Source organism: Quercus robur, chromosome 4 (genome assembly GCF_932294415.1).
Source record: "Quercus robur chromosome 4, dhQueRobu3.1, whole genome shotgun sequence".
In the NCBI taxonomy this organism is placed as follows: Eukaryota; Viridiplantae; Streptophyta; class Magnoliopsida; order Fagales; family Fagaceae; genus Quercus; species Quercus robur.
In genome coordinates, this window is record NC_065537.1 from 84,439,059 (window position 1) to 84,459,889 (window position 20,831).

Sequence of the window (20,831 nt, forward strand, 5' to 3'; positions counted from 1 at the left end):
ATTCTCTCGAACCCATAGCCTTTAAAAAAACCTTAAACCAATTAATTATAACTTATGAGATTTCAATTAACATGTTTTCCAAATCATGTGTTGATTTCAGGTTATGTTTGTCTTTTAGAAGAACACTTGCACATTAGCATCATTATCTGAACAACTAACCATACACCCCCTTCCATATTTTACCATCACATTAAGTATAATATATTAAGTTGATTTTTTCTTAACTCATAAAATGATCCTGCGCATTGCGCGGGTCATACGCTAGTATATCTAAAAGCTGAAGTGTAGCATTTATTGCTGTTATGCTCTTGTTGAGCCACATCATGTAGCATTTTGGTCCATTTCAGTCTACTTCGGTTTGTTTGGTCTATTTTGGTCCACTTATGGGATATGATGCTCCCTTTATGGCAACAATAGACTTACTTTTTAAAGCAATATGCTACATTAAAATAATAGCAAAGTTTCATTTTAAAAAAATTTAAAAAAAAAAAAAAAAAAAAAATCCTCTGCAATGTGGAGATTTGAAGAGCCTACCAACCAAGAATGAATGCCAAATGATTTATCATCCAGATAGGTACAAATTTCCTTGTACTAGATGTGAGGTCCATGGATTTCACTTCAAAGCATACTGCTCAAATTTCATTCATGTTCATTTCTTGCAAAATTTTTGCACGTGTAGTATCTTTTGAGACATGGGAGGACTTTTCACAGTAGAACTTATGGTTTTGACTACAATTATTGTGGTGACCAAAAATTAAATTAGATCTGATTGGAATTGAACTAATAGCATTTTAAGTTTTAACCATCTTATCCAAGACCAAGAAAATCACATGCTATTAGGAACCCCCCTACCAGTGACCCCTGGCTTTGAGAATGGCTTCAAGAGCTCATATGGTACAACTCCAGCGCCTACTCTATTCTTCAGTTTCAAATTGGTGTTCCTCTCATCAATGATTCCCTCAAGCTCCTTCAGTCTGCCACTAAACTGTTCAGATGCAGCTTTTATGACAGGATTTTCTTCCCAAGATGGTTCCATATTCTCACCAAGATACTCCTCATCTGGTGAGTGAATTGATAGAACATCCAAAACAGCCATCACCTTGGTTGCTTGAATCTGTGAAGGGAAGCATTTCAACAGTTCAACTTCTGGTTTTTTCAAAAAGTTCTTGAATTCTTCATCAGATGGATTCTCAGCTGGCATGTTGGTTCGAGCTATAGAAGGCCGGTTAGGGAAGTAACCAGCAAAAATATACTGCCCAAAGTTCACAGCTGCATGGTGCCCAGCAGCTACCCAGATTATGGTTGTTAAAATATGAATTAGATTTTCTGGTGTTTTCAGGACAGGCCACCATGGCTCATCCTTCTTGTCTGCATGGCCTTTTGTTCTAACTTCTGTCCACCAAGCTTGAAGCTCCCCATCAGACTGAACAAGAGATGGTTCAGGGTAGTAGTGGTTCACATAATCACTTGCCCATTGCTTAATGGCATCCCAAAGGATTAGACCATCATTGGCAAAAGGGTAGTCTTCGATGGTTAACCTCAGGCCATGCTCAGCTGTTGGATCCTCAACTGCCATTCCCCTGAAAAAACAGCAAAACCAAGCCTTAGTCCCCAAATTTTGGGATCAGCCATGGAACTTCAACAGTCTAGTCATTATCGATCACGTGTATTCTTTTTCACCATTCTAGTCAGGGGCACCATTCCCCCTGAAAGTTGATCAACAATACTGTTTTGAAATTTCATTGAGGGTGTTATGCAAAGTAATTTGCAAGCTTGACAATTCATTGAGTATCAAGAAGTTAAGAAACTGCTGAGTGAAAAAGTAGCAACCTAAGTATAACCACAGATAACTTTTCATCTGATTATGCCTTATAGGAACCATGAATAAAACTAGAACAATCTTATATTATTTTGATCATCTGCAATACCTTCTAATCAAATCTGCTGGCAAAGCTTCCATGTCAAACAGCCAGAGCTGGTTGAAAGCAGCAGAACTGAATTCAATGGAGTATTTAGCCAGTGAGAAGGCGCTTTCAATTATCCCACCTGCATTAATGAGGCTCTCTCGAGCAAGAGCATTGATTTCCATTGTGCATCTGAAATGAGGATGTAAAACAGTAAAAGTCTGTAAATTGAATGCATTGCACTTAATTGTTGGTTAGCTGCAATAATGTATGGCTCTGTACAGCAGTGAGTCCTCAGCCTACAAAAGTACAAAGAAAGTATCCCAAAAATAAAGGATAACAATTGTGATTTGTCTGAGCCCAAGTAGACAACTAGCATGATATCAAGGGAAATTCTTTAACCATAGTTTCAGGGTTGTCCAAACTCAGTCACAGAAGAAGTTGATTGCAATGCCAATTTATTGTGATTTGAGTTCATGTTTGCATAGTGCTCACCAGTGAATGACAAGCTGGTGATAACCAATGTCATGAGCACAAAAATGAGCTTTAGCCAGCCTCTACAGCCAGCAACCTGTGGCATCCCACGTTGGGGTAAAAACCTGCTTCCATTGGGGTTTGTCACCAGTTGGAGGCCGGGTGAGTTCAATGGCAACAGGCCTTAGTATGCCATCCTTAGTAAGGAAGAACAACGCCCTTGAACCATACAATGTAGTCCCTTCTACCTCTCATACTTTGTTCACATAAGATAGTAACAGATCATGATAATCCAACACAAATAGCCTCTTACTTTTCAAGGCCTGCAACCATGGAAATTAGAGGACTCATTCATCAACCATTCGGGTGGATTGCCTATGAAGAGAGGTAAGTGCAAGATGATACAGTTAGATAATCATTGGAAATTTCAGGTAAAACATGCTATGCAATGATGGGAGCACTTTTTGCTTCTCAAGATTTCCCATGTAATAAAAATTTTATCTTTTAGTTTTTATTACATGTATGCCTATCTGCACACTTTGCATTTGATGGAAAGCATATTTAGATTAAATATTTTTAAAGAGATGCAAATGTTGAAAATAACTATTCGGACAAGTAGCAATTGTAACTGTACAAAGAGAGGCAAATTCATAGGCACACTTTGCGTGGAGTATTAGCATCAAAAGGAAAGGAACATAGGGAGATTGACATCTAATTATGAGTACATATGTAACCTCATTAACAGTCATAATGCCTCTGATCCCTCGTTCCACTAGTTCTGTTGTAATCAAAGTTTCAGGCAGTCCATAGATCTTAGGATCAAGCTTACTCTTCATGGGTCAATCCTGCATGACATAACTCACAAATTTTAATGCCATTTAAGATTATATACAAATTTTTCCACTGAATAACTCAGATATTTAGCCATTTGATACATAGTAAAATTGCAAATTGAACATATTTCTTTCGTTTTGAATGTTGAAAATATTATGGCTCAAGAGACCTAAACTCATTTGAGGTCTATGTAATGTACCTATGTACTTTTACTGCAAGCAAACTAATCATAATCACACAAATACTACAACCCTAAGGTTAGCCTAGTGTTATCTACTGCATGTATCTTACATTGGGTTCATTGTAGTACAATAATTCAAATAACAAAGATGTGGTCGTCAAGGATTTTCTGTTGTGAGCATAGGCCATTAGGCCACACAACATTAATTATGACTTTTTCTTTCTCTCTCTCTAACAAAATTCAAATCATGAAGATGAAACTAGTGTTTAGCATGAACTGCCTATGTAGTGAAAAATGCATACCGTAACTAGTTGTATGCTATATGGGTTAAGACCAGCTAGAGTTTGCCTAGAAAATTCTTCATCCCTGAACCAAGCAAACTTATCTCCTGCAAAAGAAGATTCATGTATACAAATGAGAGCCAGACAGAGACAAAGATAGAGAGAGTGAAAGTCATACAAAGAGAACAGGATGTGTACTATCAATGAATGCAGGGGTCCCAAAAAGCAAAAGATTCTCTTGAGTATCAGTTACAGCCTTCACTAGCCTTGGTAGTATTGACTGAAAGAAGCTGGCATTTGTCGGCTTAGGCAATGTGAGTCCTTCACAAAATAGTGAGTCTATGGCAGTGAAGTGTGGAAATCCCAAGTGGGGGTCAAGAAGTGATATCTCAAGCTGAGGCCGCAGTGCATGCATCACAGATTTTAGGGTCTTCACTGAAAATGTCAACTGCTTCACCTCTGAGAATGCCTCGTCCCTAGGCACATATACACTGCTGCTTCTTTGTTCCGACAAAGGGTCTACATTGTCAAAATAATGAAGAGTCACAAAGCTTCAGTTATTGATGATCTTACGTAGTTGCCACTGTTCTTCATCTTATACAATCTCAGATAACATAGTTGTATAATACAATCAAATTGTACATGATCATAACCATTAATCATTATAGCTTTTTATTCAGGAACTACTCTGTTTAAAGCTACATTCTACAACATATCACATTCCAATTCTTTTTCAAATTTCAACTAGACACAATAAGATGTCTTGTACTTCTTACTCTTAAAAAACGTGTGGCACTCTATTAATGTATTTTGCTGGCATAAAGTTAAAACTAGAATTTTCAGACTGCATACAAGGACAATGTCACATATAATAAGTAACATATTTGAGATCAAGTACTTAAATACTCAAAGAAAAGCAGGTCTTTTTTTTTCCTGGTTAAATTCTATATTTTTTCCTCAACTTTTGACATATATTCTAGAATCATCTTCATATTTTAAAATGGTTCAAAAGGTCTTATCGTTATCTAATTGATAAAAAAAAATGCTATTAAAGCAAACAGAATTCATGAAACTAATGTATGAATTTCGTTTCTTATGTTAGCTTTTTCCTAATTGGACTGAATAGAAATTTTTTTAATTTTAAGGAAGAACAAATAATTTTCAACAAATTTTAGAGAACAAATTATACATTATATTATAATTACAAAATATTATTTATTTCCACGTATCGTGTGTGTTTGCGACTACTTTATTTGAAAAATTATACTATCACCATTGGATTAGATGGATATGCTCTTAGCAACTCTCCCACCAATCACCCCTGGCTTTGAGAATGGCTTCAAGAGCTCATGCGGAACAACTCCAGTCAATTGCTTCAGTTGGATAAACCCTTAATGTGATCACCGTCCTCCCTCCTTGAGCAAAACTTTCCACAATCGAACAGTCAACCTGATTTAGCATCAAGAACCCAAAGTAAAACAAAGTGTTATGTTTGTGTACTGTAATTTCATCATAACATTCTTAATTTTCTGTATTATGTGTTAGTTATATTAGGGCCCTTGAGCCCAAACATATTACAGCCCATGGTTTTTTTAAGTCTATAGTTGTAGGTCAAGTTATCTCTACCTATAAGACAAGTTACTCAGTGCTACTAGGATCAAAATGGGGTTAGTCTAGGTTCCTTGTTATTACTTTTTGATGATGGCATTGTACTGTGAATATCAATTCAGTTTTTCTCTCTTTTAACATTCAGTCTAGACTTGGCTGCAAATATATCTATGAAACATAGTTTACTCATGGAACCCAAAATTTTCAGTTTCTGAGGATACTGGTTTTTTTTTTTTTTTTTTTTTTTTTTCAACCAATTCAAAAGTGAATAATATTAAGCTCTTCAACACAAGTTTCCTGATTCAGCTCTAAAATGATAAAGATTCTCACTCACCAATATTCTCATAGAAAAATTTTCATCATCTAGCACAGGAACTTGGATTCCACAAATTTGTTTGAAAAACTTCATTTGCTTTTGTTGACCTGCATTAATTGACCAACATCTCATGTTACATTCTTTCTCATAAGCTGTATCCTTGGCATTTGATTATAACGCAAGCTGCAGATTTACGAAGGAATTACCAACTTAAGAAAACAATGTTCTAATCGAGATTCATGAGATGCTAAGTTCTGCAAATTAATCCATACTAGATAACACATGTCATCATTTACTTTTTTTTAATTTTATTATTATTATTATTATTTTATATTTCACTTTGAAACAATCAACTATGTGTTGAATTACTGATTACTAAAAGTGAATAAAAGTACAGTTGTACTCATGTGAGCAGGTTAATGAACTCATAACCAATTTCCTCCTGCATTCTTCAAATAAGTGATAAAAGATACAAAAATTAGTTTCCAATCTTATGTTTCATATTATTTTGGTTCACAAGAATTAAATTCCTCATCTTCCTCCCCCTTTCCCATTCAATAGATAAAGGTAAAATGTCTTAAAAGAAGCACTATGATGCAAGCAAGCATATCTCGTTTGCTATACGAACTAGTGAAACAGCTCTGGCATTACTAGGGGAAGTATCATTGGATATTTAGAGGGAAAAAATAAAGGACATACAAAAATTATACCTAGAAACAGACTCACACAGGAGAAGTAAAAGTTGCAAATCTAAAATACCAAAATATACAAAAGCAGTAGTTAGACCATTACGATTTTAGATAAGTAGGCTTACCTTTCACAGGAGTCCTGAGGCTATATGCAGACTATATGAAAGCAATCATCCCTGTATCTCAATGTACTTTGAGATTAAAAGCACTACATCACCTATACATGGGGCCCTATATTTACTCTCCACTTCTTGTCTTGTGCTGATGCATGTGAAATACATTAAAACAAGAATTGATGTTAGTATGTAAATGGACAGGAACAAATTACAACAATCATCAATTACACTCACATATTGAAGATGTGAAAGAAGAACCAAAAGAAATAAGGACAAAGGACACTTGAGAGAGAGGTTAGGATATTGTATGTGAGTTACCTTCATTGATAAATCACTTGAGAAAGCCGCATATTGTTGTAGAAAGCTGGCTATATAAATGTACATGATAAAAGCCTGCAGCACCCGCATTAAAATGATGCATCAGGTTTTACTGTTACTATCAGTAGAAAAAATAGCTTTATAAAAATAAACAAGGATTTGTCTCGACTACAGTATTTAGTCTGTAATGACAATAATAAAAATGGATAGGTGCTTGATCTCTATAAAGTATATTTGGTGTTATAAAATAGGTCAGTGGTTGAATTCTTGTTTTTTTAGCTCAAACCAACCAACAATATTAAAGTCAACAAACTGATAAAACTTTAGATAGTTTGATGTTTCGGTAACATATAAAACCATGATGCTTGAAAATTATATTTTATTATAAAGCATGATGTCATAGTGATTTAACTTAGATAACAACTTGTGATAAATGGCATTATTTGTAGACATAACAGAAAATTGGAAGCTTATATATATGAAAAGGATTTGTAGCAACAAAATACCTGTACAATGAGCTGATTCCTACGGCATCGTTACCCAATTCAATTCTCCTAGTAATATTACATTGTGCCAATTTTGACTTTGTTTACACAATGGGTAATGAAGCACATCAGATACATCACCAAATTAACCCGGTTGAAAATAAAAAGATGGAATTTTTTGAAATGTAAGAAATTAGATGAAAGAAAGCTCACATTATTTTTTTTCCTAAACATGCAAAGATATAAGTTAAAGAATGAGAATATTATGAGCAGCTATTGGGGGAAAAGGAAAGGAAAAGAAAGGTGATATTACCAGTGAGTGAGTTGTTGAGTTGTTAAACAATTGCAGCACCCATAAGCTTTAATTAAGTCTCAATTCTTATGAGCAGGTTTCTTTGCTTCTTCTTCATCTGAAATTTAATCACCAAGAAAAAATATAGACGTTTAGAGAGAACAAAGCATGGAGAAGAATTGGCTTTGGATTTTTTTTTACTTGAAGGTTGGGTGTAAAAAAGATTTGAACCAGCAAAATTCCTATGCAATGAACTAATTCCGGCAGCATGGATGCAAGATTTAATTCTCCCTGCAATATGACCTTGAGCCAAATTTTACTTCGTTTAAACAATAGTTGAAGCACATCAAATACACATCTCATCAACACAATTTGAGATACAAAGATGCAATCTATTAGAAAGAAGAAAACGATGAAGGAAAAGTCCCATGTATTTTGTCTTAATATGCGAAAGGGTAAAAAAATGGAAATGAGATAATACCAGTGAGTTCAGTCAAATTCAAATAAGCCTTGGTATCCATTCCAACATCCCACGACCACAAAGAGAGGACGTTCATGTTTAAAAGCATTGATCTTTCTAAATTAGGTAAACAATCTCGCCTTCACCTTGAAAGACACCTTCTGCCCAGAAAAGAATATACTTATATAACATAACAGGAATTTTTTATGAAAAATAAAGAAAAGGGTCCAATTTGTGTAAAGACCTTATAATTTTACTTTGGAACTCAAATTGTTGAAAATAAAATCATTTGTTCTCTTCTGTCTGATAGCTGCTCTTGTCTAGTATTCAATTTAAAAGCCATTAAACAAGTTAGGAACTCCTGTTCTTAAGAACATAAGGTGCTAAATTTTATTTGTTATTGATAATCATTTAGAAATTTCATTGAAACCAAGCTGAAAACCAGCAACACAAATACAAAAGCAAGTCTGAACAAGCGGACAGAGCACTAAGACAATAACAACTCAGGGCAACAAAAGAATGACACTTTACAATAGCAATACAAATATAACAGCAAGTCTGAACCTATCAGACAGAGAAGTAAACAAAAAATTCCAACAAGGTGCTAGATTCATGTGATATTTCACAGGTGCCATATCTCTAATATAACTCCTTGGTATGCTAAGCAACCTTAAGAAATTGATCCAAAGATGAAAGGAATGCTGATTTTATTAAGTAATGGAACTCTCCAAGCAACCCTTGTTGAGAAGTCCAAGAATCATTCACCATGAAAATCAGGAAAAACTTTGAGTGGTAACACCAAGCTATAGCTTTTATCCATGATAACCAATCAGACCAAAATTTGAGAAATAAAAAAGTGAATAATAAGTTTTCAACCACATTGCAAAAAAGGACTAAAATAATTGGATATAAAATCATTTGTTCTACTCTGTCTGATAGCTGTTGTTGTCTAGTATTCAATTTAAAAGCCATTAGACTAGTTAGGAACTCCTGTTCTTGAGAATAGAAGGTGCTAGATTTTATTTTATTTTTGGATAATCAGGCAGAAATTTCATTGAAACCAAGCTGAAAACCAGAAGCACAAATAACACAGCAAGTCTGAACCAGCATACAGAGCACTAAGACAGTTACAACTCAGGACAACAAAAAAATGACACTTTACAACAGCAATACTAATACACCAGCAAGCCTGAACCTAACGGACAGAGCACTAGACAAAAAATTCCAACAAGGTGCTAGATTTATGTGATATTTCACAGGTGCCATATCTCTAAAATAACTCCATGGTATGCAAAGCAACCTTAAGAAATTAATCCAAAGATGAAATTAAGCTATCCTTAAAAAGCAGGGAATACTTTCAGTAGTAACACCAAGCCATAGCTTTCATCCAGTAACCTATCAGTCAAAAGTTTGAGAAATAAAAAAGTGAATAAGTGAGTGAAGTAATAAGTTTTCTATGATATTGCAAAAAAGGAAAAAGTTTTGAGAGGAAATGAGGATCCTTAGCTAACCTCAAAATTTGGAACTAAAACTTTGTTGTCATTGTTGCCTATCATTTTGCAAGGAAAAAATAAAAATAAAAAACTCAAACATTGAAGCCAAACCTATGAGGAAAGATTTAATTTGGTAAGGTATGAGATAGTTACCATTATTTTCTCCTAGTTTCTGTGTAAACCTCGTATAGGCTAGTTTGGAAAAAAAACACGCACTCTTAAATTCTTGCCTGCATTAGCATCCAATTCTCCTCAGGTTTTTGCATATAAAGCCAATAAATGATAAACTCACCAACCTGAAACCAAAGGGCAAAGTTAAGAGAGAACAAGATTAGTATCTGACAAATTCTTTACTGATAAAATAAGTACTTGAGAAATTTGGAGGGATATGAGAAACTTGAGCTAAATCCTTCCAAAAGAAATTTGAATCTCTGGGATGTGAGCTGGTTAATGCACTCTTGACCTAGTTCCTCTGACATTTTTCAAATAAGTGAGAAAAGATATGCAAAGTAGTTTCCAATCATGTGTTCCATGTTATTATAGTTCATAGGAATTAAATTCCTCCTCTTCCTCTCCCTTTCCCATTCAAAAGATAAAGCTAAAATGTCTTAAAAGAAGCACTATGATGCATGCATATCTCGTTTGCTACACGAACTGGTGAAACAGCTCCCACATTACTATGGGAAGTATCTTTGGATATTTAGAACTAAAAAAAAGGACACGCAAAAATTATACACTTACATAGTGAAGATGTGAAAGAAGCAACAACAGAAATAAGGACAGAGAACACTGGAGAGGGAGGTAGAATATTGTATATACATTACCTCCATTGATGATTCACTTGAGTAAGCCTAAAGCACATGAGAAAAGCCTTAAGCACTCGCATTAAAATGATGCATCAAGTTCTACTGTTACTATCCGGGGAAAAAATAGCTTCAAAAAAAAGGAACCGTCTTGATTGCAATATTTCTGTAATCACAACAACAATAATTAATAGGCACCTGATCTCTATAAAGTATATTTGGTTTTATAAAACATGTCAGTGGAAGATTTCTTTTTCTTTTTTTCGTTTTTTTATAGCTCAAACCAACTAACAATATTAAAATCAACAAAGTGAGAAAATTTAGATAGTTCGTTGCTTTGGTAACAACCAGTAACATTTTCCTTCTAAATATCAAGCAATTTTTCAAAATAAAACCATGATGCTTGAAAATTATATTTTATTATAAAGCATGATCCGATGGTGATTTAACTTAGATAATAAATTGTGATACGTGAGATAATCTGTAGAACAGCAAATTGGAGGCTTTATATAAAATGGAACTGAAGCAACAGTATACCTGTACAATGAGCTGATTCCTACGGCATGAGTATCTGTCAATTCTCCTAGTAATATTACCTTTTGCCAATTTTGACTCTGTTACACAATGGGAAATCAAATACTTCACCACATCAACCCGGTTGAAAATCCAAAGATGGAATTTAATAAAATCTAAGAAATTAATCTATGAGAAAATTATTAGCAGATAAACAAAGGAAAGGAGATAGTACCAGTGAGTGAGTTGCTGAGTTGAACAATTGCAGCACCCAAAAGCTTTAATTAAGTCCCAATTCTGACGAGCAGGTTCCTTTGCTTCTTCATTTGGCTCTTCTTCATCTGAAATTTAATCACCTTAAGCAATTGGGCTTTTGGATTTTTTTTTGTTTTTTAATTGAAGGTTGGGAGTAAAATGGTAGACTTTTATATACCTGACTTCCAAATTGGGAATGTGAGAAATTTTATGCCAATCTTCCCCGATTTGCCTCTTGCATCTTTTCCATAAGATGGGACATCCTCCAATGTATAGTGTTTGCAAATTCAGGGCACCGAATCCTTCTGGCAATGATTCCAATTTAGGGCGATCCCAAATTGAAAGATTCTGAAGAGATATAAGTTTGCTGATCCACTCCGGTATGGCTATCAAATTACGACAATACCAAATTCTAAGATTTTGTAGAGAGCTGAGATATTGAAGCCCCATTGGGAAAGAGACCAACTTCGGAAGTAAACAGAAATCCAAAGAGAGAAGGGTCGTAAGTCCTTGCCATTCCATCTCATCCCAATCATTGGATAAATCAACCACCTCAGAGTACCTAACTTCCAGACTTTGAAGTGCCGTAAGATATCGAATGCCTTGAGGAAGAGGACAGTTGTCTAGCTGTAGAGTACGGAGAGAAATGAGATTTTGTAGGCACTCCTCTGGCAAAGCTTCTTCCGTGTTCTTTATTTCAATGTAGCTTAATTTGGAGAGAGGGGCAACAATTGTAGAAGAAGAAGAAGAATAAGCAATTGATGGTAGATTCCCTGAAGAAGTCTTGTTGTTTATCATCATCCTCTCCCATGACTGCTTCAAGCTACACTTACAATTAATTAGCCTCAATCTTTCGAGATATGGAAACAAAGGAAAGGAAGTCATCTGAGGGCATCTAAAAATTTCTAAGTTGGAAAGACGAGGAAATGAAGGAAGAGAATCCCTCCTTCCCCGCCACCATCCCTTTAAATTAGGGCAATTCCAAATATCGAGTGTCTCCAAAGATGGGTAGAATAAAGAATCACTGTTACCTCTCTCTGAATCTGATATGTGCTCTAAACAATCCAATCCGCCCAAATAAATAATTTTGAGAGAAGGAAATTGGTCCAACGGTGGAAGATATTGGCAGTTATTACATGAATCTAATTTAAATTGGACAAGATTTCTGAGGGACAGAAACCAACGTGGAAATCTCACTCCCCCGTACCGCTCTAAACTCAATGCTTTGAGATTTATATGTGGTTGCAAGGCTTCCAATGACATGTAATCATAATCGGCACCTGTCTCATCAATGTCTTCGTATACCCAATTTAAGTCCAACTTATCAAGACGTTGTTTCTCTTTCAAATTTGCATCCTTATACTCTAATGCGGCATCTTTTCCGTGTTTGAGATTTTCAATTGATAGATTTCCTCTTAGCTCATTTAGCCTGGTAAGTTCCTTCAATCCACCGCTATCCTTAGGCACTGAATCGATGCTACCCTCACTCATCACAAATTTTGACAACGTTTGTAGATTAGTCAATTGGCCCAGTCCATTGGGCATATGAGTCAACTCCAAACACCCATCAATCTCAAGAAACCTGAGGTTGACTAATTTGTTAATATTTCTTGGCAACTCTTTAAGACTAACACAGTAAGAGAGTTTAAGTGTTTGCAAATTGTACAACTTGACAATAGAATTAGGAAGTATCACAATACCTCCATTCCAAGAAAGATCAAGATATCTTAGATGCTTCAACTTTTTGATAGAACTTGGAATTGTTTTAATCCCCATGTCATGCATATCCAACAAGCGTATGAACTTAAAACTTGCAATAATTTCACTAGAAATTGAATCATTTGATTTCATGGTTTCATACCCTCGGTCTGGTTGACATGGTTGACATGGCAAAAGAAATGTTCTTATCCTTCTTGCTTTGGATAATGAGATTGGAATATCCGATGATGAGTGCAATATATCCCCAAATGACACATGCCGAGTTTTCTCGTCAATGTCTTTCTCTTTTGAATAAATAGTGGTGCTCTCTGATCCCGTTACTTGTATTGCTATATCATGCATGAGGTCATGTATTTTGAATTTTGAAATATTGCCAAGTTCATCTTTTTCAACTTCTTGAAAGAATGATCTCCAAAGCAAATCCATAAAATACTCATGACCAACATCTTTTGAACATTGTTTTTCGTCATACAACGTGATGAACCCTTGCGCCATCCACATATTAATCAAACTTGACTTGTTAATCTCTAAATCCTTTGGAAATAGACTACAGTAAGCAAAGCATTGCTTCAAGTGTGACGGGAGATGATTGTAACTCAACTTTAGTGTTGGTAAAATGTCATCTTCATTCTGAGGTATTTTTGAAAGTTCTTTGTTTATGAATGATAACCACTCTATTGTGAATTCTTTAGAATTTACCAGACCTCCTATTGTTCTTATAGCAAGCGGAATCCCCGCACATTTCTTCAAAATCTCCTCCACAATATTTACAAAACTTGCATTCTTCGGTTCTTGCCCCTCGTTGAACGCTATCTTCATAAATAAAGACCAAGCATGTTGTTTATCTAAACCCTGTAACACATGTGGTTGAATAGGCTGTGAAATCTTTGCCACTATTTGACTACGTGTAGTCACAACTATTCTACTGCCTCTTGCGCCACCCATCAAAATTTTTTTCAAACTAAACCATTTTTCACGCTCCTCATTCCACACATCATCCAACACAATCAAGTATCTTTTTCCATTAATTTCTTTATGAACATCATTGACTAACGTGTTCATTTCAAGGTCTTTTGCTAGTTTCCCATTTTTTACACACTCCAAGATTTTCTGAACAATTATTTTCACATCAAAATTCTCAGAGACACACACCCACACTTTTGGCTCAAAATGGTCTTTGAGTTCTTTATCATTGAAGACAAGTTGAGCAACTGTGGTCTTTCCTAGTCCTCCGATACCAACTATCGGAAGGACAGAAACATTCTCCTTAACATTGGGATCCAACAGAGATCCAATGATGGCCTTCTTATCCTCCTCCCTCCCAATAACATCTTCAGCACTTGCAAGGGAATGAGTCTGCCGTCTTGACTCATTCCTGACTTGTATCTCCTCACGACGTTCATCCAAGTGAAACTGCCTGTCCGCAGCTATAGCAACTAGCCTCTCCCTCATCTCCTTAACCTTATGACCCATTCTAACACCATATGCAAGCTGGTTAGATTTGGAAAAGAAGATGCGTACCTCTTTGGCCTTCTTGTCCCGGGTCATCACTTCCCGTCGCAAGGCCTCAGTGGAGATTTCATCCAGCAAGTCATCTGCATCACACATCGCATCCTTAAGCGTTTTCAGCCACAGTTTGATCTCTTCACTGTCGTGTTGCTTCGCCTCTGCATCCAAAAGCACAGCACTGATTGTGGAAACTGTCTCCTTGAGTTTGTTGATCTCGTCTTTTACACCCCAGATGAGCGCAACCTCTTGGAGTGCTAGTTTGCCCGCTATCCCGATGATTCCCTTGGCAACGTCGAGCAGAGCTCCTTCCGCCATTTCTTGAATTAGAGAGAATTGAATGAATGCTAATGCTGTCTTTGTGAGAACTGAGCACTGGAAGGTAAGAGTAAAAGTAAGAACAGTAGGATCTGTGATCTGTGATAAGGGATGGAGTTTGCGGTTTGACTCTTTTGACTGCTTCGAAGACAGTGAGGTCTTAGTATAATACTATAATGAACGTGGTTGTGGAACACAAGAACGAAAAATGCACAGTTCCCCAATTTGTATAATAATAGCTCCCCACCACTACACCAAAAGAAAACCGTGTTGGCACAAGCTGTTTGAGTGCATCGATGACAGTAAGCCCTTAGTATAATAATACAATATTAATGTAGTGGAATACAACGATGCGAACGAAATAAAATATACATAGCATGCGAAAGAAATAATTGCCGATGGGATTATAAATAATACTAGCATTTTTCCCATAATATAATCTTTCTTCTTTACTGAAAAAGTTTGCACATGAGTTTTTCACACTTATTAGATTTTTTTTTTTCATAAGTGAACTTAAAATAGCTGGCATTATTCATCCTCACCTGTCTTTGAGAATAAAATATATTTTCAAAAGGTAAAAACCTTTTGAAAAAGGTTTTTACATCAAAAAATATATTTTCAAAAGGTATTGATAGGAAGACAAAAATCTTACGGCGGTGCAATGTTGTATTTTTTTTTTTTTTTTAAAGTACCTTCAATGCTAAATTCTTTCAATCAGTTAATTAAAGTTGAATCTCTAGGATTCTTAGCGTTGCAAGTGAGAAGTCATCATTATGGATTTTTTGATGGGTGACTACCTGCGAGCATGCTGGCATTTATCTTGGGCACAATAACTAGTACACAGGAGGTGCATTTTTCTAAGGTTTTCTCTGTTTGAATCTGAGAAAGGTCCCAATCTCATCAATCTCCAAGTATCATACCAAATCCCCTTAACAGAATCATTTTTCAAGAAATGCTAGATTTAATGTGAAAGAACTGTTGTTTAATTTGGATAAGGGTATCTTTCACATTTAACTCTAGAAATGATATTCTGTTATAATAATTTTTTAATGTCGATTTCAAAACCCGCTCTTTTTATTATTGAAACTAGTGTGTAACTTAGTGCATATGTATGAGTACATTTAAAAATAATTACAATTATATATATATATATTTTATGATTTGAAATATAATTAGATTTAGACTCTTCAGTTTTTGCCCCCAATAATTCACTTGCCACAAAAATTAATAAATTCGATGAGACTCATGATGCAAAATTAAAGTTCAATTAAAATTCAATTTAAAATCTAATTGAATGTATACCTTTTAATTTTTTCACCTAATAATTCACTTGACACAAAATTAAAAATTAGATGAGACACGTGGCACAAAAGTATACTTCAATTTAAAATTTAATTAGATTTTGATTTCATGGTTTTCAAATCCAGACCTTTTAACGAACCGAAAAAGGGAGAGATTCAAGGTTTTTAAAGTTGGACTGAGGTTCAACCGAAATCAAACCGTGATGATGTTATAATTAATTTAATAATAAAAAATACAAATAAATGTATTAAAATGGCAAACATTAACAAAATTTTACTAGAAATTTGTTTAAAAAAATTAAACAACTTTCAATTGAATTTTCACCATTTTTATAAGATTAATAGAAAATAATAAAGCATAAACAAGTGTAAAAAAATTGGTCTTTAGTAATCTTTGAAAAAAAAAATGATCTAAAATAAAATCATTTTCAACATAAATTAATAAATTGTATAGCCACATGTAAAAATATAGTTCTTGAACCTCTAATCAAATTATCAAATAATAATAGATTGAGAGGGGATAACAAAATAAATTAAAAAACTATAATATAAACTAAACATAAATAAAATATTAAATCCAAAGATGCCAGAACAGAGAGGCATAGCCTGGTGGTATAAACGTCAGTATGTTCTTATTAGCCGACTTGATCCCTAGTTCAATCCCTTGCATCCGCTTATTTGAATATTTTTATGTTTAAAATAGCTTAACATTTATATGATTACGTTTTTTTTATGGTTTATTATATTGGATTCCTCGTTTTCTACACTAAATTAATTAATTTGGCACAAAAATTTAAAAATTTAGATTAAATAGGATATATGGCGCAAAATTAAACTTTAATTGATATTTAATTTACTTACACTAAATTAACTCACTTGACACAAAATTTTAAAATTTAGATTAAATGAGACACGTGGCATAAAATTAAAATATAATTGAATCTTAATTTCAAATTCAATTAGATTTTCTCTTTGTTTTACCTATTATTATATGTATAGATATCAAAGGTTAAAAAAAAAAAAAAGTTACAGTCAAGAATTGAAGCATTGAAGATGCATATTATAGTGAATAACAACGGTCGTTTTATATGTCTACTTGTATATGAATAAAATGATAAGCTACAGGTCGTTCTACTTATGATTATATTAGCATTAGTGTAGGTGATAGGTGTTTGTTTTGATTGGTTTCTTGTAAGTTGGTTAGTTTGTATCTTTTCCTCTTACTCTGTTCAATATATACATGACAGAATCTCTGTAACTTAGTTCATCATGTGAATATAGAAATCATTTTCCAAAGTATTGGATCATGTTCAAGTTCTATGGTTTCCTCAAGCAAGTTTAATATTAATAAAAAAGAATAACTCATAAAAATAATTTAAAATTTTTTAATGCACCACACTTGTGAAGGTTGTTGTATTTGTGTGTGATAATTGACTAATAAGCGGAAGCACGAAAGAGAAAGCACGCACAAAGATGAACATGAGAGTTACATAGTTCGGCCTAACAGTCGACTTCTATAGTGAGAAAGCTTTTGAACAGCTACATATTAAGCACTTGTGATATAATAAGAGTTTATATACTAGAGAATATTTAACTAACCTTAGATTAGTAGGCTAACCATAGAATAACATAAGGTTAATATGTTTGTTCTATATGTATATAGGTCTATAAGTGATTTGGGGCCGAGTTGGGCCATAATATATCCACCAAAGCTCTTAAATTTTTTTAATTTTATTTTCATATTACAAGAATTATTTGTTTGGATCCTGAAATTCTAGATTAGATTTTTTTGAGAAGAAAATTCTAGATTAGATGATAAACTTCAGAGTAGTGGATGAATTATTCATTCAATAATAAAAATGATTGCACAAAATTGCAATTTTTTGATTGACTCGAGGGTATACTTTGCCTCACAGCAATTTTTGATGCATGACTCTTTTGATTGCTTCGAAGACAGTGACTCTTATTATAATACTATAATGCACATGGTTGTGGACACAAGAACGAAAAATGCACAGTTTCCCAACTTGGACCTATAATCAAAATCAGACCCAAAAAAAAAAAAAAAAAACACCAAAAGAAAGCCGTGTTGGTACTAGCTTGCTTGTTCGAAATTGCAAGGCCCACTTGGACTTGCTGATGGTCAAATTGCTAATGGGCTTTAAACGTGGCCCATGAATATTAGCCTTTTTCACAAAATATTAGGTTATGTTTGGTAATAATTCTTATTTTCTATTTTCAAAAACTTGTTTTTGGAAGTATAAAGAAAAAATAATTTTCTTGTATTTTTAAAATCAAAAACATGTTTGGTTAGTTGAAATTAAAAAAAAAATAAATTAGTTTTTTGAAGAAAAAATAGAAAATACTAAAATATATTGTTATTAGGATTTATACTCTAATGCTAACTCATTAAATGAGATAGATTCATTAAATTAAATGCGTGTTTTCATTAACTTTTGAAAATTAGAAACTGAAAATAACCCTTTGCATGTTTTCAATTTCCTTCACAAATTGAGTTTTGAAAACAATTTTTGTTTTTTGTCCATTTTGGATTGCCAAACAAGTTTTTTAGTCTCAAAAATAAATTTTTTTTTAAATTAAAAAAAAACAAAAAATAAGGAGAAAAAGCAGTTACCAAACATACCCTTAGCTTTCTCCTCTGGTGAAAGAGTTTACAATTGAGTTTTTGTCTTTGACGATAAAAATATAATTTTGAAAGGAAAGTGATAAGAAGATAGCAAATTTTACATCTATCGTGCCTTTTTTGGCCTATTATGAATATGTACAATGCAATATTGTACTTGTTTATTTAGTATATCTGATTGCTAAGCTCTTCAATTCCAGTCCATGATTTCTTCTGGCTCTATGATTTATCCAAGGGAGCAATTAATCCTATCCACAGGATTTAAAGTTGGATTTATAGAATTCTTAGAGTATCATGTGAGAATTCATGATTGATTATTTTTATTTATTTATTTTTTATGGATGGCTACCTAGCATGCTAGCATTTATAATGGGAAAATAATGATAAAGAAAATAAAGCCTCAAAAGGAAAAAAATGAAAAGAAAATAAATGAACAAAGGTACCTGTATTGAGAAATTTGAGAGTGAGAACTGGAGGAGGCACTGGTACTAGTAGAAAACACAGAGAAGTTACAAGAAGGAAGGCAAAAGTGATAAAAGTGTAGATAAAGATATGATGAAGAAATTCAAAAGTGTAGAAATTATGGAGAAGAAAGTAATATATGTCTAGTAGTGAGGAAAAATAATAATAAAAAATAATGAAAGGTTGGAAATTGAGTTGTCTTGGGCAGTGTGCTTAGCCAAAGGCCATTGCCCAACCTTATCTCAATTTTGATTTTTTAAATTTAAAATTTTTAACTTTATTTTATTTTTTATGGTATCGATTTTTGCTTTTTGTTGCATTAAACCATTAACAAAATTAATTAGTATTTCAATTAAAATAATAGTATTTTAGGACTTTTAACTGAGTTGGATTAGATTATTTTTAAAATAAATTTTTTTATAAATATACGAAAATTTAAATTAAATTTTTTTTTTATAAAAGTAATAGGATATGAAATATTATATATATATATATATATATTTTTTTTGACCAAGCTGCTAGTCTAGGATGGCCAAGCTTCCATGTCATCATTATTTACCGAGATGCCATTTCAACACTTAACCCATTGTAAACCATTATTGTTTTTTTTCTATGAGAGTTCAACGTAAACAATAAAACACTACAATTCTCTTCATAAAATAAAAATAAAAAAATAAAAAAATTTTAATAAAAAAAAAATGGCTGTAAATGCTTTTTCTACTACCCGAACTCTTCAACTTAAAGAATTTAGAAAATGAATTTGATTTAGAAGAAAATAAAACAAAGAGAGAAAATTACAGAAATATATATACACAGTAAAGATCAGGGAAAAAAAAAAACTAAATGGAAACGATTCATGAGTGAAATCCGTGAAAAATTTAAATTATTTAATTATGTAGAAAATTTCTACGGAATATATATTGTAAATTACATAATAGAGTCTAAGATAAATAGAAATTGCAATTTTACTACTATATAACTCACAAGATTTTAATTCCAACAAATCGTGCTAGATTTTCACATAATAAAAAAAAATGCAAAATCATGTCCGTATGAGGCAAAAATAGAGGAGAGGTTACCTTGTTTTCAATTTATTAGAGTATCATGTGAGAATTTATGATAGGTTTTTTTTTTTTTTTTTTTTTTTCAGTGCATGGCTACCTAGCATGCTAGCATTTATAATGGGGAAAAATGATAAAGAAAATAAAACCTCAAAAGGAAAAAATGAAAAGAAAATAAATGAACAAAGGTACCTGTATTGAGAAATTTGAGAGTGAGAACTGGAGGCACTAGTACTGGTAGAAAGTTACAACAAGGAGAAAGGCAAAAGTCATAAAGTGATAAAAATGTAGATGAAGATCTGATGAAGAAATTCAAGAGTGTAGAATTCGAGGAGAAGAAAGTAATATATGTCTAGTAGTGAGGAAAAATAATACCATATCCACCAACTTGGTCAATAGCAATGCAGGTGCACCATATGTCACCTACCCAAAAATTAAATTTATTATATTTCCTTTTAAATTTTAAAACATGTCCAACAGTAAATACTATTTTATTGTGCATCAACAACTAGTCAAATATATATATATATATATATATTTAAAATTAATATTTACGGTAAGGCTCACTCCAAGCTACCCCTAATTATGCTTAGTAAAGTAAAAAATGCCTATATAACTAACAAGGTAAGTGCATAGAAAAAGAAACAGAATACAGATTACAAAATGGATTATGCTTTATGCACTCCAATCTTCCTTCTGCATCCAAGGAAAAAATCTAATAAAGAAGAGATAGGGATAGTACCCTCAAATAATTCAAAGTAATTCATTTAGCTACATTATGGATCACAAAATACGCTA

At 33.3% G+C, this 20,831-nt stretch overlaps 1 protein-coding gene and 1 pseudogene across 2 annotated transcripts; both read right to left on the reverse strand.

Annotated features, from left to right (window-relative positions):
* Positions 1–626: 626 nt before the first annotated feature.
* On the reverse strand, positions 627–4,330 carry LOC126722806 (linoleate 13S-lipoxygenase 2-1, chloroplastic-like; annotated as a pseudogene).
* Positions 4,331–9,313: 4,983 nt separating this feature from the next.
* Positions 9,314–20,377, reverse strand: LOC126724088 (putative disease resistance protein RGA1). Of its 2 annotated transcripts, XM_050428281.1 has the most exons (8): positions 20,226–20,377; positions 18,954–18,998; positions 11,201–14,814; positions 11,003–11,108; positions 10,792–10,868; positions 10,276–10,420; positions 9,605–9,747; positions 9,314–9,507 (listed from the first exon to the last, which is right to left on the reverse strand). In XM_050428281.1, the coding sequence occupies exons 3-4, from the start codon at positions 14,563–14,565 to the stop codon at positions 11,105–11,107; spliced, it is 3,369 nt and encodes a 1,122-aa protein (XP_050284238.1). In that variant the 5' UTR covers positions 14,566–14,814; positions 18,954–18,998; positions 20,226–20,377; the 3' UTR covers positions 9,314–9,507; positions 9,605–9,747; positions 10,276–10,420; positions 10,792–10,868; positions 11,003–11,104. The 2 variants fall into 2 exon arrangements, with proteins under 2 accessions (XP_050284238.1, XP_050284239.1); XM_050428282.1 differs by lacking the exons at positions 9,314–9,507; positions 9,605–9,747 and adding an exon at positions 9,772–10,157.
* Positions 20,378–20,831: the final 454 nt, after the last annotated feature.

Excerpts from the sequence above, each read along its gene's own strand:
- LOC126724088 (XM_050428281.1), bottom strand. The coding sequence starts at position 14,565 with ATGGCGGAAGGAGCTCTGCTCGACGTTGCCAAGGGAATCATCGGGATA.